General features: G+C 48.9%; 1 protein-coding gene across 1 annotated transcript; it reads right to left on the bottom strand.

Annotated features, from left to right (window-relative positions):
* Positions 1-1,594: 1,594 nt before the first annotated feature.
* On the bottom strand, positions 1,595-23,531 carry CEP41 (centrosomal protein 41). The gene is made up of 11 exons (XM_071734233.1): positions 23,443-23,531; positions 21,593-21,656; positions 19,384-19,431; positions 12,720-12,781; positions 11,546-11,615; positions 8,800-8,935; positions 7,099-7,250; positions 6,338-6,405; positions 4,638-4,752; positions 3,239-3,454; positions 1,595-2,238 (listed from the first exon to the last, which is right to left on the bottom strand). Exons 1-11 carry the CDS (start codon positions 23,470-23,472, stop codon positions 2,105-2,107), a joined length of 1,095 nt encoding a protein of 364 aa, XP_071590334.1. The 5' UTR covers positions 23,473-23,531; the 3' UTR covers positions 1,595-2,104.
* Positions 23,532-23,658: the final 127 nt, after the last annotated feature.

Raw genomic sequence — 23,658 nt, 5'->3', positions numbered from 1 at the left:
CGAGTGGAAAAGCCACCACCACCAACCCATGTTGGCCCCAAAGCCTGAAAAGGGGATTTAAAGGGTCTGAAAATACTGGGATGGAAAAGAAAAGGGGGTGGTTTGGTTCTTTTCTATCTTTGTAGATCTTGGATGTGGCAGCTGTGCTGGCAGGAAGGGTGCTCAGCTCCCACAGCCCCTCCAAGGTGGGTTGGGATGATTGGGGGGGGATTGGGTGGTTGGAGTGGAAGTGGAAAGGTTCCTCCTCAGCCACTGAAATCCCAGGAGGATGGGAACCCAAGTCCTGCAAGGTTCTGCCCATGGGTGGGGACAATCCCCAGCAGAAATCCAGGCTGGGTGGAGAATGGGTGGAGAACAGCCCTGAGGAGAAGGACTTGGGGGTGTGGGGTGAGGAGAAGCTCAAGAGAGGCATCAAACCCCCCATGTCCTGGGCTGCATCCCCAGCAGTGTGAGCAGCAGGGCCAGGGAGGGGATTGTCCCCCTCTGCTGGGCTCTGGGGAGCCCCCCCTGGGGTAAAGCTGTGTCCAGCTCTGGGGTCCCCAGCAGCAGAAGGACACGGAGCTGTTGGAGCCAGTGCAGAGGAGGCCCTGGAGCTGCTGGGAGGGCTGGAGCAGCTCTGCTCTGGAGCCAGGCTGAGAGAGTTGGGGGTGTTGAGGCTGGAGAAGAGAAGGATCCCATGGGGAGACCTTAGAGCACCTTCCAGTGCCTGAAGGGGCTCCAGGAAAGCTGGGGAGGGACTTGGGACAAGGGCCTGGAGGGATGGGACCCTGCGAGGGGGAAGGGTTTCCAGCTGGGAGAGGGGAGATGGAGAGGAGATCTTGGGCAGGGAGGGAGGGAGGGAGAAATTGTTTGGGGTGAGGGTGCTGAGCTTTAGAACCAGGTTGCCCAGGAAAAGAGTCTCTGCCCCATCCCTGGCAGTGTTCAAAGCCAGGTTGGATGGGGCTTGGAGCAATCTGGGAGGGAGGTGTCCCTGCCCATGGCAGGGGGGTTGGAATGAGCTGAGCTTTCAGTTCTCTTCCAACCCAAACCATTCCAGGATTCTGTTTCTTGGGCAGGGAGGGAGGGAGGGAGGGAGAAGTTGTTTGGGGTGAGGGTGCTGAGCCCCTGGGTGCCCAGGTTGCCCCCAGAAGCTGTGGCTGCCCCATCCCTGGCAGTGTCTCAGGTCAGGTTGGATGGGGCTTGGAGCCCCCTGGGCTGGTGGGAGGTGTCCCTGCCCATTCAGGGGTTGGAACTGGATGAGCTTTGAGGTCCCTTCCAACCCAAACCATTCTGGGATTCTATGCTTTGGATTGCACACCAAGAAGAGGGTCAAAGCAGACTATTTTTATGTCCTAAAACATGTCAGCTAAACCCCTGCTCAGCCCATCTAGCAACCTTCCTGTCTTATTTCATCTCAATTAGAAGAAAACCCCACCACGGGGTAGCTCTCAGTAACCAGGGCAAGGGACAAAGCAGAAAAAGCAGTGAGAAGCCAAACCCTCCAGAAAACATAGGAGAAGAGATGGGAAACAATTATTTCCTCCTAAAAATACAGAATTGCTTCACAAACTGTCCATGAGTCAACCCAGCTATGAGGTTACAGTGCCACACCGAGTGTTATTTCCAAAACCAACTTTATTATAAATATTTTTATCCCTTCACATAAATTTTTTTTAAAAAAAGAACTCATGGAATCCTCTCTCCAATTTTGGCAAGTTGCTGAACATTTGTGTTTCTGCTACAGAACCCCAAGGATTGTGCTCACAGATGATTTCTGGCCTCCTCCTGTTTGAAGTCTGTGGTTCCAGGCATGGCCCAGAGGGAGGATTTGTTACAGACATGAATTGTCTGAGCTACAAGCTTGGTAGAACCTACTGGTCACAGGCTTTACTACCAGTTTCCTCTCACCTCTACAAAATCAGTGCTATCAGCTCCCTCAGCCACACCAAAGTCATCTCCTTGGAGGAATCATCAACCACCCCAGGTCCCTCAGCCTTACCCAAGCTGCCATTTCTCCATCCCTGCTCCTTTTTTCTGCTGATTCCTAAAACTTCAAAGGACTTGAGCTGCTCAGGGTTTCTCAAAATCTGGGTGGTTGGGATGGAAAAAAAAAAGATCTCCTTGTTTATTTCCATGGTCTCTGCTGGAGGTTGGTCCTGAGTGAGCGGGTGGTGAGGGATCCAGGGTTGCTGGAGCTGGAGCTCCTCTTCATGGAGGTCACCTTGGAGTCATGGCTGGAAGAACCACGGCTGAGCCGACCTGGGAGGGGAGGAAAAAGAGCAGGAGTTGTGTCTGATGGAGCACAAGGACACACAAGTGATGTGCTGCCCATTGCTGGCCCTCCCTCTGAACATCCCTGAGAATCCCAGACTGGAAGGGGTTGGAAGGGACCTTCAGGATCAGCTCATTCCAACCCCCCTGCCATGGGCAGGGACACCTCTCTCCCAGATTGCTCCAAGCCCCATCCAACCTGGCTTGGAAAAGTTCCACATATGGGGCAGCCACAACTTCTGGGGACAAAAGGAGCTCAGCACCCTCACCCCAAAGAATTTCTCCTTCCCTCCCTGCCCAAGAAACAGAATCCTGGAATGGTTTGGGTTGGAAGAGAACTGAAAGCTCAGCTGATTCCAACCCCCCTGCCATGGGCAGGGACACCTCCCTCCCAGATTGCTCCAAGTCCCATCCAACCTGGCTTTGAACACTGCCAGGGATGGGGCAGAGACTCTTTTCCTGGGCAACCTGGTTCTAAAGCTCAGCACCCTCACCCCAAACAATTTCTCCCTCCCTCCCTCCCTCCCTGCCCAAGATCTCCTCTCCATCTCCCCTCTCCCAGCTGCAAACCCTTCCCCCTCGCAGGGTCCCATCCCTCCAGGCCCTTGTCCCAAGTCCCTCCCCAGCTTTCCTGGAGCCCTTTCAGGTGCTCTAAGACCCATCTTTACTTAAAGGTTGGGCTCTGGGCAGTCTCTATTTAGTTGGGAAGGCCTAAAAAATTTGAACCTACTCATCCCCAGTAAAACCTGAAGACATTTAAATTAAGTGGGCAGAATGGCAGCCACCAGCAGGTCCAGGGTTTGGCCATTGTGTAGCTGGATAAGGTTTAAGTCCTCTGGGATTGGGATAACAGAGGGTTTGGTGGATCTTCTCAGTCAGCTTAGAGAAAACTCTCCCTTTCCCAGGAGCCTCATGGAAAGGGTGTAGGAAAGCAGAGAATTTCTGCAAGGAAAGCTCCAGAGCTGCAAAGTTTATCCTGGAGTCTTACTGGAAGGGTTTGAAGGAATGTGCTCCTCTTCTAGGTAATACTTTATCTTCTGTAGATCATCTGCAGAAAATCTCCATTTATTTTCAGCCTGTGCTGGGGACACTCTGGGAGAGGTCCTTTTTCGGGCAGATCCTGAGGGAGGTGGCACCTGGCAGGACTCAGGGAGGGAACCTGTGATCAAACCTTCTGGGATCTTCTGGGCAAGGACCTTCAGCCCTGCAGACACACAGATCACACAGCTCAGTGACCACCAGCTGGGATGGGAGCAGTGACTTTTCCAATAAATCCACCCCATGGGGCTGAATCTCCAGCTCCTTCCCACCTCCAGCTCTTTCCCATCTCCAGCTCCTTCCCACTTCCAGCTCTTTCCCATCTCCAGCTTTTCCCACCTCCAGCTCCTTTCCATCTCCACCTCCTTCTCACCTCCAGCTCCTTCCCACTTCCAGCTCTTCCCACCTCCACCTCTTTCCCATCTCCACCTCCTTCCCCTCTCCAGCTCTTTCCCATCTCCAGCTTTTCCCACCTCCAGCTCCTTCCCACCTCCAGCTCCTTCCCACTTCCAGCTCCTTCCCATCTCCACCTCCTTCCCACCTCCAGCTCCTTCCCACCTCCAGCTCTTTCCCATCTCCACCTCCTTCCCACCTCAGCTCTTTCCCATCTCCAGCTCCTTCCCCTCTCCAGCTCTTTCCCATCTCCAGCTCTTCCCACCTCCACCTCTTTCCCATCTCCACCTCCTTCCCCTCTCCACCTCTTTCCCACCTCCAGCTCCTTCCCACCTCCACCTCTTTCCCACCTCCAGCTCCTTCCCATCTCCAGCTTTTCCCACCTCCAGCTCCTTCCCACTTCCAGCTCCTTCCCACTTCCAGCTCCTTCCCATCTCCACCTCCTTCCCACCTCCACCTCCTTCCCACCTCCAGCTCTTTCCCATCTCCAGCTTTTCCCACCTCCAGCTCCTTTCCATCTCCACCTCCTTCCCACCTCCACCTCCTTCCCACCTCAGCTCTTTCCCATCTCCAGCTCCTTCCCACCTCCACCTCCTTCCCACCTCCACCTCCTTCCCACCTCCACCTCCTTCCCACCTCCACCTCCTTCCCACCTCCACCTCCTTCCCACCTCCAGCTCCTTCCCACCTCCAGCTCCTTCCCACCTCCAGCTCCTTCCCACCTCCAGCTCCTTCCCATCTCCAGCTCCTTCCCACCTCCACCTCCTTCCCACTTCCAGCTCTTTCCCACCTCCACCTCTTTCCCATCTCCACCTCCTTCCCCTCTCCAGCTCCTTCCCACCTCCAGCTCCTTCCCATCTCCAGCTTTTCCCACCTCCAGCTCCTTCCCACCCCTCTTGCTCTCTCCATCATCCCCCTGGAGCTCTCAGGGCTGTGATCCTGCCCATCCTCTTTTACCTCCAGACAACATGAACAGGTTCTCAAAGCCCCTCTCACACATGGTGGTGGCAGCCTGGCTGGCCAACCTCTCATCATTGTCATATAAAATGATGATTTTTCCATGGGCATTTTTCTGATGGGAAAAAAAGCTAAGGAGAGGTTTGTGAACTGAAGACCTTGTAGAAAGAAGAAGAGACACAAAAAAATCCCAAAGCAGGACTAGAGACTGAGAGAGTCCCTGCTTGCTTTGTATCAGGTAGGGATGTTTGCTGTCTTTACCTGTGTTTTAAAACTGATTTTTCAGTTTTAAAACTGATTTTTTGGGTCCTCCTCCTGGGAAGACCCAACTTCTGCCCCATTGGGGTGCAGAGCCAGCAGCAAGTTGCTGCTGCTGCTGTTGGGAAGGTTAAAAAGGCCAAGAGCAAGAAATATTTTCATTTAAAACCCCTCCTGCATCCTTCACAACCTGGGAAAAGATCATCCTAATCCCAGCAAGTAATCCTCTTTCTGTCCTCTGGAGAAAAGCCAAATCCCATCAAAGTGCCAAGAGGAAGCACAAGGATTTGATGGATGTGTCCCCCAAAGGAGCCCAGAGCTCCAGCAAGAGCCCAAGTAGCCCAGCTTGGCCTTCCAGCAGCCAAAAATCCCAGGAAAAGCCAAACTTCAGCAGCTCTCACCAAAACTGAGAGGCACAACAGCTTTGAGGAATGAGAATTTGGTATCTGGTGGTGGCAGCAGAGCCACGAGAGGGAATTCAGCCCTGACCTGCTCTGGGGAGCCCCCCTGGGGTAAAGCTGTGTCCAGCTCTGGGGTCCCCAGCAGCAGAAGGACACGGAGCTGTTGGAGACAGTGCAGAGGAGGCCCTGGAGCTGCTGGGAGGGCTGGAGCAGCTCTGCTCTGGAGCCAGGCTGAGAGAGTTGGGGGTGTTGAGGCTGGAGAAGAGAAGGATCCCATGGGGAGACCTCAGAGCACCTTCCAGTGCCTGAAGGGGCTCCAGGAAAGCTGGGGAGGGACTTGGGACAAGGGCCTGGAGGGATGGGACCCTCCGAGGGGGAAGGGTTTGCAGCTGGGAGAGGGGAGATGGAGAGGAGATCTTGGGCAGGGAGGGAGGGAGGGAGGGAGAAATTGTTTGGGGTGAGGGTGCTGAGCTTTAGAACCAGGTTGCCCAGGAAAAGAGTCTCTGCCCCATCCCTGGCAGTGTTCAAAGCCAGGTTGGATGGGGCTTGGAGCAATCTGGGAGGGAGGTGTCCCTGCCCATGGCAGGGGGGTTGGAATGAGCTGAGCTTTCAGTTCTCTTCCAACCCAAACCATTCCAGGATTCTCTTTCTTGGAGAGGGAGGGAGGGAGAAATTGTTTGGGGTGAGGGTGCTGAGCCCCTGGGTGCCCAGGTTGCCCCCAGAAGCTGTGGCTGCCCCATCCCTGGAGGGGTTGAAGGTTGGAAGGGGCTTGGAGCCCCCTGGGCTGGTGGGAGGTGTCCCTGCCCATGCAGGGGTTGGGACTGGATGAGCTTTGAGGTCCCTTCCAACCCAAACCATTCCATGAATCACAGCCAGATTCAAGGCCCTCCCTTTTCACTCTCTTTGAACCCCCCCAGATTTTGTTGGTTCAACATCACCCAGTTCACAGCTCCAACAGTTTTTTGAAGCCCCCACCAACATCCTTCCCCAAATTTCTTTGGGTTTGCTTTTTAATTCCAGCCTTTTCCACACAAAGGATACATATTCCAGAATATTATTTGTGTAGGGGTTCATGGTCCTAGAGAGCGTTGCAATGGGGTAGGAATAAGCTGCAGAGGAGAAAAAAAGAGGAGGAAAAAATAAAATAGAGTAGTTGAACACCAACACTCAGTCACCCTGAAATCCAACAGAAAGGTCTGCAGGAAGTTTCAACACTCAGAAACACCCTGAGGAAAGGATTAACATCACTTGGGACCCCATCATCCTTATTCCAGGGGGTGCTGGATGAGTGCCATGAACCTTCTGGTGAGAATGAATTCTGCCAAAAACATTTGGTGAGATTTTGGAAGAGGTTCCCCAAGAAGCTGTGGCTGCCCCATCCCTGGCAGTGTCTCAGGTCAGGTTGGATGGGGCTTGGAGCCCTCTGGGCTGGTGGGAGGTGTCCCTGCCCATGCAGGGGGTTGGGACTGGAGGAGCTTTAAGGTCCCCTCCAACCCAAACCCTTCCATCATTCCATGGTCATTAAGGTGAGGAGCATTAATTAGGGTTCCCTCATCCCTGGAAGCTTTCATGGACACCTTGGATGGGTTTGGAGCCCCCTGGGCTGGTGGGAGGTGTCCCTGCCCATGCAGGGGGTTGGAACTGGGTGAGCTTTAAGGTCCCTTCCAACCCAAACCATTCTATGATTCTGCACTCAAAGTGAGGTCTCACCAAGGAGAGGTGGGGGGATGAAGCCACATGACAAAATTAAATCAAAAAATGAAGATATGGTGCCAGGTGAGACCTGGCTGCTGTCACCTCACCTCCAACAATGTGACATTGGTCATAGGCATCCCTGTCTCGTACATCCAGGAGGAGGAAGGGGCAGTCAGGGTAGGGCAAGTCTTTAGCCTGAGGCTCCACTTTTTCTGGAGTGTCCTTTTCTACATCCAGCTCACCAACACCACTTATCACACTGGAAGAGGAAAGAGGAGTTTATGGTGTAAAGTCACACTCTGAACACTTCAGGACCTCTTCACCAGGTCCCAGAGCTTTCCCATCCAGACACCACATGAAAACTGAGAGATGTTCCAGGTACCACCTAACAGAGCACAGCCCTGTTATGTCAACATGAAAACTGCTGGATCAGGTGGGTCCAGGTGTTTTATGTCCTAAGTGACCTTGAAGTGAGGGAGAATAATTCTAAGAAGGTGTCAGCAAGTCAGATGCACTCAGAAACTGTCAGACAGGAATGGAGCTGCTGGAGCCAGTGCAGAGGAGGCCCTGGAGCTGCTGGGAGGGCTGGAGCAGCTCTGCTCTGGAGCCAGGCTGAGAGAGTTGGGGGTGTTGAGGCTGGAGAAGAGAAGGATCCCATGGGGAGACCTTAGAGCACCTTCCAGTGCCTGAAGGGGCTCCAGGAAAGCTGGGGAGGGACTTGGGACAAGGGCCTGGAGGGATGGGACCCTGCGAGGGGGAAGGGTTTGCAGCTGGGAGAGGGGAGATGGAGAGGAGATCTTGGGCAGGGAGGGAGCGAGGGAGGGAGGGAGAAATTGTTTGGGGTGAGGGTGCTGAGCTTTAGAACCAGGTTGCCCAGGAAAAGAGTCTCTGCCCCATCCCTGGCAGTGTTCAAAGCCAGGTTGGATGGGGCTTGGAGCAATCTGGGAGGGAGGTGTCCCTGCCCATGGCAGGGGGGTTGGAATGAGCTGAGCTTTCAGTTCTCTTCCAACCCAAACCATTCCAGGATTCTGTTTCTTGGGCAGGGAGGGAGGGAGGGAGAAATTGTTTGGGGTGAGGGTGCTGAGCCCCTGGGTGCCCAGGTTGCCCCCAGAAGCTGTGGCTGCCCCATCCCTGGAGGTGTTGAAGGTTGGATGGGGCTTGGAGGCCCCTGGGCTGGGGGAGGTGTCCCTGCCCATGAGCTTTGGGATGAGCTGATCCTGAAGTTCCCTTCCAACCCAACCCATTTTGGGATTCTATGATCTCCAAGCAGTGCTCTGAATTTTTCCCATTTCCCCACCAGGCTGAACACAGGACATGAGCAGAAACCTCCAGATTCTTTAAGTGGCCACTAAATCTTTGGCTTTGCTACTCAGTGGCCAAGCCCCAGGTTGGGGTCTCAGCTCTTCTGTCCCTGCTTGCAGAGCTACAGCAAGAGAAGGGCTGAGACAAAACTTCCTGGTGTCTCCAACCCTGACAAAGCCCTTGGAGTTGAAAATTGGACTTTAATCTCAATTATGGAACAATCCATTCAGATCACCAGGAAGGGACATTCCTGAGGTTACCAGAGGAGTTTCTAACTTGGATTTTTCCATCCAGTGAATCCCACAAATATTATTTCCTTGTCAGCCACTTAGATGAGCACCAGCATTGGGTCACAGCCAGCATCCAACCTGCCAACCATCCCCAGGGCTCCAAAATCAGCTCCACAGAGCCACAAAGCAATTTAAAAGCAGTGTCTGGGTACAAAAATTCTCTGCTAAATAAATTCTCTGCTAAGAGAGGAAGAAAATGGTGTTATTATCAGGCACCTCTGCAGGGTGGATCGATGGGATTCCCCAGCTCCCTCGTTGTTTATGAAGAGGATTGGACTGGGGGACCCATCAGAATCTCCTTTGCCATTTGTCCCTCCCTTGAGTTCAGCATCTGGAGCAGCAGAATCACCACCTGGGGAGAGAACAGGGTGCAAAGAGTGAAAAAAAAAAAAAGTTGTAGGAAATAAACAAACAGGTTTTAAGCCCTGTTTCTATTTTTTGGAAGAAAAGTTTGTTTCTTAAAGACAGCCTCTCCCTCATCCTCTTGCAAAGGTGACTTGCTCAGAGCCTCAAAATAAAGATAATAAAGAGCCCTGTGCTTTTTAAGGGCTCAAAATCTCATTTTAAGGATTAAAAAAATGTATTTTGGGCCCCTCAGAAGGAAATTGAGGGGATGGAGAGTGCCCAGAGAAGGGAATGGAGCTGGGGAAGGGGTTGGAGAGCAAGGAGAAGGGGATGGAGAGGAAGGAGAAGGGGATGGAGAGGAAGGAGAAGTTTGGAAAGTAAGGAGAAGGGGCTGGAAAAGATGGAGAAGGAGCTGGAGAGGAAGAAGGAGGTTCTGGAGATGATGGAGAAGGGGTTGAAGGGAGAGGAGAAGGGTTTGGAGAGCAAGGAGAAGGGTCTGGAGAAAATGGAGAAAGGGCTGGAGAGCAAGGAGAAGGGGATGGAGAAGGGGATGGAGAAGGGGATGGACAAGGGGATGGACAAGGGGATGGACAAGGGGATGGACAAGGGGATGGACAAGGGGATGGACAAGGGGATGGACAAGGGGATGGACAAGGGGATGGACAAGGGGATGGACAAGGGGATGGACAAGGGGATGGACAAGGGGATGGACAAGGGGATGGACAAGGGGATGGACAAGGGGATGGACAAGGGGATGGACAAGGGGATGGACAAGGGGATGGACAAGGGGATGGACAAGGGGATGGACAAGGGGATGGACAAGGGGATGGACAAGGGGATGGACAAGGGGATGGACAAGGGGATGGACAAGGGGATGGACAAGGGGATGGACAAGGGGATGGACAAGGGGATGGACAAGGGGATGGACAAGGGGATGGACAAGGGGATGGACAAGGGGATGGACAAGGGGATGGACAAGGGGATGGACAAGGGGATGGACAAGGGGATGGACAAGGGGATGGACAAGGGGATGGACAAGGGGATGGACAAGGGGATGGACAAGGGGATGGACAAGGGGATGGACAAGGGGATGGACAAGGGGATGGACAAGGGGATGGACAAGGGGATGGACAAGGGGATGGACAAGGGGATGGACAAGGGGATGGACAAGGGGATGGACAAGGGGATGGACAAGGGGATGGACAAGGGGATGGACAAGGGGATGGACAAGGGGATGGACAAGGGGATGGACAAGGGGATGGACAAGGGGATGGACAAGGGGATGGACAAGGGGATGGACAAGGGGATGGACAAGGGGATGGACAAGGGGATGGACAAGGGGATGGACAAGGGGATGGACAAGGGGATGGACAAGGGGATGGACAAGGGGATGGACAAGGGGATGGACAAGGGGATGGACAAGGGGATGGACAAGGGGATGGACAAGGGGATGGACAAGGGGATGGACAAGGGGATGGACAAGGGGATGGACAAGGGGATGGACAAGGGGATGGACAAGGGGATGGACAAGGGGATGGACAAGGGGATGGACAAGGGGATGGACAAGGGGATGGACAAGGGGATGGACAAGGGGATGGACAAGGGGATGGACAAGGGGATGGACAAGGGGATGGACAAGGGGATGGACAAGGGGATGGACAAGGGGATGGACAAGGGGATGGACAAGGGGATGGACAAGGGGATGGACAAGGGGATGGACAAGGGGATGGACAAGGGGATGGACAAGGGGATGGACAAGGGGATGGACAAGGGGATGGACAAGGGGATGGACAAGGGGATGGACAAGGGGATGGACAAGGGGATGGACAAGGGGATGGACAAGGGGATGGACAAGGGGATGGACAAGGGGATGGACAAGGGGATGGACAAGGGGATGGACAAGGGGATGGACAAGGGGATGGACAAGGGGATGGACAAGGGGATGGACAAGGGGATGGACAAGGGGATGGACAAGGGGGGACAAGGGGATGGAGAGGAAGGAGGAGGTTCTGCAGAAGATGGAGAAGGGTCAGGAGAAGTTGTGAGGAGCAGCTGAGGACCTGGGGGTGTTGATCCTGGAGCAGAGGAGGCTGAGGGGAGACCTTCTGGCTCTCTGCAACCCCCTGAGAGGAGGTTGGAGCCAGGGGGGGTCGGGCTCTGCTCCCAAGGAACAAGGGATGGGACAAGAGGAACTTTTGGCACAACTCAAGTGGTGCCAGGGGAGGTTTAGGTTGGAGCTGGGGAAGAATTTCTCCCTGGAAAGGGTTGTCAGGGCCTGGCCCAGGCTGCCCAGGGCAGGGCTGGAGTCCCCATCATCCCTGGGGGGGTTTCAGAGCCCTGGGGATGTGGGGATGAGGGACATGGGGTGGGTTTGTGGTTGGACTTGATGCCTTTACAGGGTTTTTCCAACTGAAATGATGCCATGAATCTGAGATTCTGAGCTTTCCTGTTTCCTTTGCCAAAGTGGAATGGGTGTAGGGCACAGGGAAATTCTTTTTTTCCTTCCTGACCTGCTGAAGAGTCAGGACACAGCTGAGCACAGGACAGAGATCTACAGCTCTTGCCTTTTGTTTTTTATTTTGCTTTTTGCTTGTTCTTTTAAAATAAATCCTGTTACCTTCCAGCTTGTGGAGCTCCTCATTTGTCACTTCTAAGGTTTCATCAGATAGAGAAGCAACCTGGACAACCTGCAGGGAACACAAAGCAAGCACCTGGATGCACCCACAGCACTGCCAGGGAAAGGCAGCTTAAGGAAAAATAATCCTCAAGCCAAAACACCCCAGTGAAACCTCTACTGCAGGCTTATCCTGTCATGCAATTGAAAAAAAAAAAAAAAAGGAGGGGAAAAAAAAAAGGAGGGGAAAAAAAAAAGGAGGGGAAAAAAAAAAGGAGGGGGAAAAAAAAAAAGGAGGGGGAAAAAAAAAAAGGAGGGGGAAAAAAAAAAAGGAGGGGGAAAAAAAAAAAGGAGGGGGAAAAAAAAAAAGGAGGGGGAAAAAAAAAAAGGAGGGGGAAAAAAAAAAAGGAGGGGGAAAAAAAAAAAGGAGGGGGAAAAAAAAAAGGAGGGGAAAAAACAAGGAGGGGAAAAAACAAGGAGGGGAAAAAACAAGGAGGGGAAAAAAGGAGGAAAAAAAAGGAGGAAAAAAAAGGAGGAAAAAAAAAAGGAGGAAAAAAAAAAAAAAGGAGGAAAAAAAAAGGGGGACTGGTCCAAAGAATCCCAGGGCTGAGGCTGCAGAAATATCTCCAAGTTTATCTCCCTCAAAATCTCCAAGTTTAAGCTTCTTTTTCCTCCTTTCCTTAGAAGAAATTTTGTGATCTTCTAGATCATACTCATTTTTTTGAGCCAACATAAGAGACCCATAGAGCCAACATAAGAGGCTCTTTATTTACCCATCAGATTTTTAATTAAAATAAATATGCAGCAAGCCCTGAAGTCACAATTTCTGCACGTTCTGCAGGTAAAAATCTTTGGAAAAACTGAAAACAGAGTTCAGGCTACTTGGAACCAAGTCTGATGAGATGAGGTTTGAATACTCCTTCCCACAGTCCTGTTTTTTCCCCTTAAGAGATCCCTGACCAGGGAAAAAAGGGTGAAAATATTTCAAAATCAGGGGTAAGAGAAGTTTCAGTTTGAAATGAAGTGTTCAGTCCCTCTGAAAATTTTGCTGGGATGGTTTGGTTTAATAAGGGGAGGAAAAAGCCACCACCAAGGAATTACATCCCATAAAAAGCTGGAGATAAAGCCAAAGTGTGGGTCAGGAAAGATAATTTTCAAGAGAGGGAACTGTACATACCAGCTGGGCAAAAGTGGTCACCTTCAGCCTTTTGAACAGCTCATCCTTTTTATACCTGTAGTCTAGAAAGAAAAAAAAACAAAAAAGAAAAATAAAGTAAAATTTCAGTTCATTGCAAATTAAATTTGCACAGAGCAGGACTCAGTCCCAGCTGTTTTCAAAGCTCTTTTCTCCAACCAGGCAGAATTTCTGGGCACAAAACTGAAGGATGGGAGTGAAAAGGAATCAGAATTCCAAGGAGAAATCTTCTCCAGATTGGATTGAGGAAGGCAGAAAACTTGAGCTGCTTGGAGACTCAATTTCTATTTATTTTGGGGTTTTCCTGCTGGGAGCAGGAAGCAGTTCCCTGAATCCATCACCTCCCTTGCTTGGGTCTGGGATGGATGCAAAGCCAATTAAACTGAAATAATTATTAATTCATAATTATTAATCATTACTAATAATTATTAATTATTAAATTCTAATTATAATTTAATAATTATTAATAATTTAATAATTATTAATTATTAAAACCTGGATTTTTATTTGGTGGAAGGTCCAGGAGACTCAGAGCACTGCATCCTCAATTAATCTTTCAGGCACCAAGCTAAACACCTGTGGTTAATCCTAATTATTAAAAAGCTCCACTTTTTAAATTTTTTTTTTTTTAATCTGATTTAAACTTTGATTTTGCAACACCTAAAATATCAGAAATTGCTTGATGCAGACAAGTGAGCAGCAGATTGGTGTGGGTACCAGTCTGAAGCTCATAATTACTCTGGAGAAATGGGATTAATTGATTTTTAAACCTGAAGACAAAGCTGAGGTAGGAAGAAAACTGAGAGGGCTGCTGGGATGATTGGCAAAGAACCAGAGCAGAGATTAAAGGTGCTAAAAAAAGTGATGACAAGGGTGGAAATCTGATTGCAGGAGATGGGTAAAGAGGGAAAAGAAAGGAGCTTTCTAGCCTGAAACAAAAGGGGAGGGAGGAGAGAGAAGATAAGGTCAGCATCAGCTGGAACATCTTGACATGAAATAACCCCTCACAGGCTCCAAGGGAATCTTTGTCTTTTGGGAAATTTATGGCTAGAAAGAAGACAGCTGAGGAAAAGGGACAAAATAAAATTAAAAAAAAAAATTCAATCCTGCACTTGGGAGGAAAAGGCAAAGAAAAGCAGGAAAATTCCTCCTGTGTCCTGAAGCTGCAGCCACAGCTCTTGAAGCCACATCACTGAATATCAGCTCTCCCTCAAAAAAAAAAAAAAAAAACCACCCTAAAATTGCTCCTCCTTTCTTTTCTTCCTCCTCCCTTGCCAGGCTCCATCTCTGAAGTGGCAAATTTTAATTAACAAAGAAATACACAATAAAATCCCTGCTTCCTTTTCTTCCTCCTCTCTTGCCAGGCTCCATCTCTGAAGTGGCATTTTTATTAACAAAGAAATACACAATAAAATCCCTCCTTTCTTTTCTTCCTCCTCCCTTGCCAGGCTCCATCTCTGAAGTGGCATTTTTATTAACAAAGAAATATACAATAAAATCCCTCCTTTCTTTTCTTCCTCTCTTGCCAGGCTCCATCTCTGAGGTGGCAAATTTTAATTAACAAAGAAATACACAATAAAATCCCTCCTTTCTTTTCTTCCTCCTCCCTTGCCAGGCTCCATCTCTGAGGTGGCAAATTTTAATTAACAAAGAAATACACAATAAAATCCCTGCTTCCTTTTCTTCCTCCTCTCTTGCCAGGCTCCATCTCTGAAGTGGCATTTTTATTAACAAAGAAATACACAATAAAATCCCTCCTTTCTTTTCTTCCTCCTCCCTTGCCAGGCTCCATCTCTGAAGTGGCATTTTTATTAACAAAGAAATACACAATAAAATCCCTCCTTTCTTTTCTTCCTCCTCTCTTGCCAGGCTCCATCTCTGAGGTGGCAAATTTTAATTAACAAAGAAATACACAATAAAATCCCTCCTTTCTTTTCTTCCTCCTCCCTTGCCAGGCTCCATCTCTGAGGTGGCAAATTTTAATTAACAAAGAAATACACAATAAAATCCCTGCTTCCTTTTCTTCCTCCTCTCTTGCCAGGCTCCATCTCTGAAGTGGCATTTTTATTAACAAAGAAATACACAATAAAATCCCTCCTTTCTTTTCTTCCTCCTCCCTTGCCAGGCTCCATCTCTGAAGTGGCATTTTTATTAACAAAGAAATACACAATAAAATCCCTCCTTTCTTTTCTTCCTCCTCTCTTGCCAGGCTCCATCTCTGAGGTGGCAAATTTTAATTAACAAAGAAATACACAATAAAATCCCTCCTTTCTTTTCTTCCTCTCTTGCCAGGCTCCATCTCTGAGGTGGCAAATTTTAATTAACAAAGAAATACACAATAAAATCCCTGCTTCCTTTTCTTCCTCTCTTGCCAGGCTCCATCTCTGAAGTGGCATTTTTATTAACAAAGAAATATACAATAAAATCCCTCCTTTCTTTTCTTCCTCCTCCCTTGCCAGGCTCCATCTCTGAAGTGGCATTTTTATTAACAAAGAAATACACAACAAAATCCTTTGCATTTTTCTGAGCATTTCAGTAGCTGTTGGAGGGGATTCCAGACCCTCTCCAGTTAACAAGGAGCAGAGGATCCTCAGCAAATCCAGCCAGTTAAACAATTCCAAATCCCCTCAAACCATCTGCTGAATGCTCCATCAGGTTAAGCACAGGGAGGTGAGAAGGGGGAAGGGTTTCAAGCCATAATTCTGGAACCACCAAAGAATAAAATCACCACCAAAACAGCTCAGGGAAACTCTCAAGCTGAGACAGAGAAGGAGCTGTGGGAACACCAGAGGTTGAGGTGTTTTTCCCAACTTTTTTTCCCCAACAAAAGTGGTGACCATGAGTTTTCCAACACCTTCTGGACAAGATTCTCCCTGTACACAATCAGGAGCAGAACATTCCATGACATCCATTACATAAAAGAGGAGCAGAACAGACACAAAAAGGGAAATTGGGAGCTTTCATCTGGAGGTTTTTTTGTTAATTTCTATCCTTTCCTTTTAAACACATTTCTTGCAGAGGGAGGACAATTAATTTTCAGCCTCCAGAGGAAGCTGAGCTCCCAAAATGAACATTTCCCCCTGTAATAATAATTATTTAGCTGCAAAGCATCACTTCCTTGCTACTAAACAACTTCTTTTAGGAAGAAGGAGCCCACCCAAAACACCCTTTGTGTTGCAGCATGCACCATAACCCTCAAACCCTGGGGCTGATTTTATACTCTGGGTATAAAATAAAATTTCAGGATGTCAGAGAACTTGGAAATGACCCTTTTGGTTCTTACAAAACCACCTGGTTTCAAGCTCTGAATTAACAGGAACCTTCATCTTTTCCCCAGCACGTTTCAGCTGCCCCACAGAAACCCCACATCCAACCCAAATGATTAAAATTCCCTGGGCATGGACAAGAAGAACCCTCCAGCCATGGGAAGAGCAACCCCCAAACCTTCTTTAGGAAGAGAAATAAAAGCAGCAAAACTGATGAAGAGCTGGAAACCCAAAAAAAAAAAAAAAAAAATCAGAACCATTGGCAGAGTGCTCCCTCCAAACCAGCTCCTGGGGGGTTTCCTCCCACCTCAGGCAAGGATTATTCATCCCCAAACATGGGTTTATGCCCTAAATCTTACCTTTACCACCCTAAATCCTTTCTACCAAAGAGAAAAACCCAACCAAAACTGCTCCAACAAAGCCAGACCTGCAGCACAGCAACCCAAATGCCCTCCAGAAGCTGCCAAAAAACTTCACTTCCCAACTGAAAAAAAAAACCCAAAAAACCACCACAAAACGTACCCGGTCCTGTCCTGGAAGACCCATTTGGATTTTCAGACATATTTAGGTTTTTTTTTGGTTTTTTTGCTTCAGGTCTGAAGCTGTAATGGTTGTGAATTCAAAGAGGCTCCTTGAGGCTTTGGGAATGAGTGAAGCAACAGCAGAGGAAAGGAAGAGATTTTGGTGTTTTCTCCTCAAATCAACCTTCCAAAGGACAAATCATGATGGTTCCAGCTCTCTTATTTTTTTTTTTTAATTCCACAGCAGGCTGGTGGGATCAAGTCCCACTTTCTCATGTTACAGAGGAGACAGAGAGTTGCCTGTCCTGGGTTTTTTAAGTGGTGTCCAAAGGGTGTCATCTATCCCTGAGAAATCGAGGGGGTGGGAAGTTTTCTAAAGTTCTAAGTTTTCTAAATTTCTGAGCACACAAAGTGTTTATTCAACCCCAGAAAGAATGAGAAAAGTTTCTCTCCTGGACTCCAGAACCAGGAGGAAACAAAAGGTCTCCTACCTGAAAGGAAAATCAGATTCAGGGCAGGGATTGAAAAGCAGCAACAAGATTTTCAGGAGGGATAAAAAAAAAAAATATATAAAAAAAAAAAGGATGGGAGGGTTAAGGACTGAAATCTCAGGCAACACAAGAGTTGGGAAATCAAGGTCATTTTTCTTTTGATTTTCTCCTCAAAGACCTGTGGTGTTTAAAAAAAAAAACCACAAAAAAACCCAAACCAAAGCCAACAAATAAACCAACAACAAAGAAGCATTTTGCAGCCAGAGATAAAGAAATTCAGGTGAGAGATGAGTGACCTGCCTGATAATCTGAGCACCACCCAGCTCAGAGGAAATTAAATGGGTCTAAGAATGGAACATTTAAAAGCCTAATTAATCCTCATTAATGGGGAGGGGTTTTCTTTCACATCACTAAATGCAGTTTTAGGGGTAAAGAGCTTCCCTGGCTCCCTCTGTGAAAATAATCCTGAGAGTCCCTGGGAATAAAGTAGTAAAAAAATCAGTTTTCTTGCTGAGAATTTTTTGTTAAAGAGCCAATTTCCAGAGGGAAAAGAGAGTGGGAAAAATAAACCAGGTTTTCTTTAGTCTGAGTGGCCCAAAGGCTTCAAATATTTTTTTTTTTTCTGGTAAATAATGTTGTTCTTATCAAATCAATGAGTGATTTCTTGTTTCTTTCCTGGCTTGGAGGGTATTGGTCAAAAATTGTAAATAAAGAAAATTTGTGTATTAAAGTTCAGTCGTTTTTTCATCTAAAAGTGAAACAAAATCTCAGCAGTGCAGTTGGAGTCCTCCCAGATAAATCTACTCCAGGTTTAGGTTGGAAAGAGAAGTTCTTTTCCTGGCTGGTTTCCAGCCAGTGGCAGAAAACAAAACAAAAAAGCCAAAGAAACCCCAGAAAACCAAAAAAAACCAAAGAAAACCCAAAACAAACAAACAAAACAAGGCAAAAAACAAAATAAAACAAAATAAAACCCCCAAAACGGAACAAAAAAACCAAAAAACAAAACAAAAAACAAAAAAAACCCAAAACGGAACAAAAACCCAAAACACCCCAAAAAAACAAAAAAACCCAAAAACCAAAAGAAAACCCAAAAAACAAAACAAAAAACCCCCAAAACAAAAAAACCCAAAAAACAAAAAAACAAACAAAAAACAAAAAAACACACACACAAAAAAAACAAAAACAAAAGAACCCCAAAAACCCCAAAAAACAAAAAACCCAAAGAAACCAAAGAAACCAAAGAAACCAAAGAAACCAAAGAAACCAAAGAAACCAAAGAAACCAAAGAAACCAAAGAAACCAAAGAAACCAAAGAAACCAAAAAAACAAAAAAAACAAAAAAAACAAAAAAAGCAAAAAAACCACAAAAAAACCCACAAAAAAAACCCACAAAAAAAACCCACAAAAAAAACCCACAAAAAAAACCCACAAAAAAAACCCACAAAAAAAACCCACAAAAAAAACCCACAAAAAAAACCCACAAAAAAAACCCCACAAAAAACCAAAAAAAACAAACCCAAAAAACCAAAAAACAAACACCCCAAAAAACCCCAAAAAAGCCCAAAAAAGCCCAAAAAAGCCCAAAAAAAAACCCCCCAAAAAACCCCCCAAAAACCCCCCAAAAAACCCCCCAAAAAACAAAAACAAAAAAAACCCCAAAAAACCCCCAAAAAACCCCAAAAAACCCCAAAAAACCCCAAAAAACCCAAAAAAACCCAAAAAAACCCCAAAAAAACCCCAAAAAAACAAAACCAAAAAACCAAAAAACCAAAAACCAAAAAACAAAAAAGCAAAAAAGAAAAAAGAAGAAAAAAGAAAAAAAACCCCAACAAAAAACAACAAAAAACCCAAAACAAAAAACAAAAAAACCCTAAAAAACAAAACAAAAAAAACCAACAAAAACCAAAAAGCCAACCAAAAAACCCAAACAAAAAAAACCAAACTCCCCACAAAACCAAAAAAAACCCCCAAATACAAAAACCATAAAACAAAGACCCAAAAACCAACCAACCAAACAAAAAAAAAAACCACAACAAAAACCAAACAAAAAAACCCAAAAACCCCAAAACCCAAACCAACCCCAAAAAAGCAGCGACACGAGGATGGACCTTGCAGCCCCCTTGACCTGGTTGCTTCATGAAACCTGGAAAGCACAAAACCTGCAAAACCCTGGAAGTTTCTGGGGGAAAGATCAGAGTGGAGATTCCCAGGAAAAGGGAATTCAGGCTGGGATTTAATCCAGTTCTGAACAAACCCCCCCAAAAAAGATGAGGGAGAGGGGGAAGTGGTGGCCTTGGCCACCTTGGATGATCCCAAGGGTTTTTTTTCCATAATAATTCCCAGATTTTGCTCCTCTGCAGATACTCACTCCTTTTGATCTCTTCCAGCTTCTCAGTGTATTTGGTTAAACTGCTTCCTGTAAAGGAAAAAAAAATACAGTTTATACCAATTTTTTTTATTAGTTGTTTTCTTCAGTGCAAAAAGTGGTGTTGAAGGCAAAAAAAAAACCAAAAAAAAAAAACAAAACAGATTTTTTTAAAAAAAATTGCTGCAGATCCTTTTTCCCCAGGATATTACAAGCCTCTCAGTTTACCTCTGAGCAGAAAAAGAGTTAAAAATCAGCTAAAATATTTGTTGCACCCTGAGGCTCTGCAGGTTGAAGCTTTCCCAGTGGGATGAGGAATTCCCTGGAAATGTCCTCAGACACCCACAGGGATGTTCCAGTTCTTTTCCAGAGGTTTGGTTTAGAGGCTTTTCAGGAAGGGAGAGAAAAAATAGCCAGAGTCTGCTGGTCAGAATGGTGATATTTAAAAAAAAAAAATAAATAAATTGTAGCAGCCTTCCTCTTGCCAAGTTCCACACCAAGCCCTCTCTGCTCTACACAAGCTCCTGGAGCTCAGAAATCCAACCCTGTCCTGGGATGCATCCAGAGGATCTGGAGAGGGGATTCCCACCCTCTGCTCTTCACTTGTGAGACCCCAGTTCCAGTACTGGTTCTGGTGTCCCCACCAGAAGGACAAAAATCCAAATTATACAGGAGCAATAATTAACAGGAGCTGGCAGGGAGCTCCTGGAGCTCAGAAATCCAACCCTGACCTGGGATGCATCCAGAGGATCTGGAGAGGGGATTCTCCCCCTTTACTATTCTCTTGTGGGACCCCCAGCTCCAATCCTGCCTCCAGGTCTGGTGTCCCCAGCAGAAGAAGGACATGGATCTGTTGGGATGAGTCCAGAGGAGGCCACAAAGATGATCCAGGGGCTGGAGCAGCTCTGCCACGAGGAGAGGCTGAGGAGCTGGGAGTGTTGAGACTCCAGGGGGACCTTAGAGCTGCCCCCCAATCCCTGAAGGGAACCTCCAGGAAGGCTGCAGAGGGACTTTTCAGAAGAGTGTCCAGTGCTAGGAGAAGGGGAAATGGTTTGAAAGTGCAGGAGAAGAGGTTCAGCCTGGAGCTTAGGAAGAAGTTCTTCAGGAGGAGGGTGCTGAGACTCTGGAACAGATTGCCCAGAGAAGTTGTGGCTGCCCCCTCCCTGGAGGTGTTCAAGGCCAGGTTGGAGGAGGCTTGGAGCAACCTGGGCTGGATGAGAGGTGTCCCTGGGCATGGAGCTTGGAGGAGATGAGCTCTGAGCTCCCTTCCCACCTCAGCCCTCTAGGAACATCCTACAATTCCACCCTTTCAACACATCAAGAATTCAAGACCTTTCTTTATCTTTCCAAGCACTGCTGTGTTCCACAGAATTGTGACTAAACCTACACCACATGACTGCTGAGAGGACTCAATCAACCCTAAAGCTTTTATTTCAGAGTTTCAAAGGAACTTTAAGCTACAGCTCATGGGGCAAGATGAGATTTAGGGAGATTGAGGTTGGACAGTAGGAAGAAATTCTTTAATTTGAGGGTGCTGAGACTCTGGGACAAGTTGCCCATGGAAGCTGTGGCTGCCCCTGGAGGTGTTCAAGGCCAGGTTGGATGAGGCTTGGAGCAACCTGGGCTGGGTGAGAGGTGTCCCTGGGCATGGAGCTTGGAGGAGATGAGCTCTGAGCTCCCTTCCCACCTCATTTTGGGATTCTGTGCTGAAAAGCACAAATTGTTTTGTGAGGCTTTGGAGAACAAACCCATCACCTGCAGGAATTCTCTCCCAAGAGCTCTGGAAGTCACAGAGTCCCTGAGCTGGAACTTTATCCCCACCAGAGCTGAACCAAGGATTTGATATTAAAATCCTGCTCCTGGCTCTGCTTTGAGGGCAACCACGGCCACACTGCCCCTTCCCCAGGGTTATTTGTGTGGACACTGGATAAAATTCAACTGCTTCCACAAACCAAAAGGCCAAAAGACCTTCCCTAAAGAATTATTTTTACTCACAGCAGCAGCAAGACACAAATTCAAAGCAAAACCCCAGATTTAGAAAGTCCAGGATCAGTAATTTCTGTCACATCAGAGCAGGGGAGGAGCTGAGGCTCAACCCCACACTCTCTGGGGTGAAGCAGCTGGGGACAGAGGTAGGAAAAACATCCAGGATGTTTTTGTGGAGTTTTGCATCCCTGTTTGGGTGTTTTCAGCCCAAAATGATCCCACTCACCAGTATCCAGGCGGGTTTTGATGTGTTGGTATCTGGGATTCTGGGGGATTCGTCTGGTTAGAATCTGTTTGGGAAAGGGCAAAAGAGGAGGTGAAGCACAGCTGTGTGTAAAAGGCATAAAAAAAAAACCCAAAATATTAACAGAAAAAGTGAAGAGCTCTGAGAGACAGCAAAAAAAAAAAAAATGGTGAGACTACAGGGAAGCTCCCAGATACCTTCCACAATGGGAGAGATTTCTGGATCATGGAATGGGTTGGAAGGGACCTCAAAGCTCATCCAGTCCCAACCCCTGCATGGGCAGGGACACCTCCCACCAGCCCAGGGGGCTCCAAGCCCCATCCAAGGTGTCTATGAAAGCTTCCAGGGATGAGGGAACCCTAATTAATGCTCCTTAAGCACAGAATCATGGAAGGGTTTGGGTTGGAGGGGACCTTAAAGCTCCTCCAGTCCCAGGGGGACAATCCAGGGACCCCTCCCCCAGCCCAGGGGGCTCCAAGCCCCATCCAAGGTGTCCATGAAAGCTTCCAGGGATGAGGGAACCCTAATTAATGCTCCTTGACTTAATGAGCATGGGATCCTGGAAGGGTTTGGGTTGGAGGGGACCTTAAAGCTCCTCCAGTCCCAAGGGGACAACCCAGGGACCCCTCCCCCAGCCCAGGGGGCTCCAAGCCCCATCCAACCTTCAACCCCTCCAGGGATGGGGCAGCCACAGCTTCTGGGGGCAACCTGGGCACCCAGGGGCTCAGCACCCTCACCCCAAACAATTTCTCCCTCCCTCCCTCCCCAAGAAACAGAATCCTGGAATGGTTTGGGTTGGAAGAGAACTGAAAGCTCAGCTCATTCCAACCCCCCTGCCATGGGCAGGGACACCTCCCTCCCAGATTGCTCCAAGCCCCATCCAACCTGGCTTTGAACACTGCCAGGGATGGGGCAGAGACTCTTTTCCTGGGCAACCTGGTTCTAAAGCTCAGCACCCTCACCCCAAACAATTTCTCCCTCCCTCCCTCCCTCCCTCCCTGCCCAAGATCTCCTCTCCATCTCCCCTCTCCCAGCTGGAAACCCTTCCCCCTCGGAGGGTCCCATCCCTCCAGGCCCTTGTCCCAAGTCCCTCCCCAGCTTTCCTGGAGCCCCTTCAGGCACTGGAAGGTGCTCTAAGGTCTCCCCATGGGATCCTTCTCTTCTCCAGCCTCAACACCCATGGAATTACACACTGCTCTGGGTTGGGAGGGACCTCAAAGCTCCTCCAATTCCAACTGGGCAATCCAGGGACACCTCCCACCAGCCCAGGGGGCTCCAAGCCCCATCCAACCTGACCTGAGACACTGCCAGGGATGGGGCAGCCCCAGTTTCCCTGGAAAAGCTCTTCCAGGCTCTCCCCACCCTCACCCCACACGGATCCCCAGCTGCCCCAGCGCCGATTTAAAGCCCCAGGATACAAATTTCCCTTTTCCTCTCCCCATCTCCCCCACCCTCAGCTCCAACCCCTCCCCCCCCCTATTTTGGGGGAGGCTCCACCAACCCCTTGAGCACCCCCAGAGCCCCCAACCCCCCCCATCCCACACCTCCCAGGGACCCCACAACCCCCGGACCTGTCCCCCCCTCAACCCCCCGGTTCCCCCGGGCCCCCAGGCCCGATCCTCCCGGCTCTCAGCTTTCCCCCGGTTCGGTTCCGAGGCTCCCAACAAACCCGGACCCCCCGGTTCTTCTGGGTCTCAGCCACCCCCTGGGCTCCCCCCAACCCCAAGGGCCCGGTTCCCCACGCTTCGGCTCGGCTCGGCTCGGCTCGGCTCGGCTCGGCTCGGTTCGGCTCGGTTCGGCTCGGTTCGGTTCGGTTCTGTCCCTCCACCCACCTCCGGGTCCCCAAAACTCCTGCTCGACATCTTCCCGCCGCTCCTTCCCCTCCTCCCGCCGCCCGCTCCCGACGTTCCACACCCCCCCTCCCTCCTTCTCCCCCCTTCACTCCCTCCTCAACAAGCCCCGCTCCGATTGGCCGCTCTCCCCAGCCTCCGCCAATCAGAAGCCGCCTTACAGCCACGTGGGCGGCTTGACAGCTCGCGGGGCGTCGC

Source organism: Heliangelus exortis, chromosome 1 (genome assembly GCF_036169615.1).
Source record: "Heliangelus exortis chromosome 1, bHelExo1.hap1, whole genome shotgun sequence".
In the NCBI taxonomy this organism is placed as follows: Eukaryota; Metazoa; Chordata; class Aves; order Apodiformes; family Trochilidae; genus Heliangelus; species Heliangelus exortis.
The sequence above is the reverse complement of the archived record's forward strand: the minus strand, read 5'-3'. Positions and strand labels throughout refer to the sequence as shown.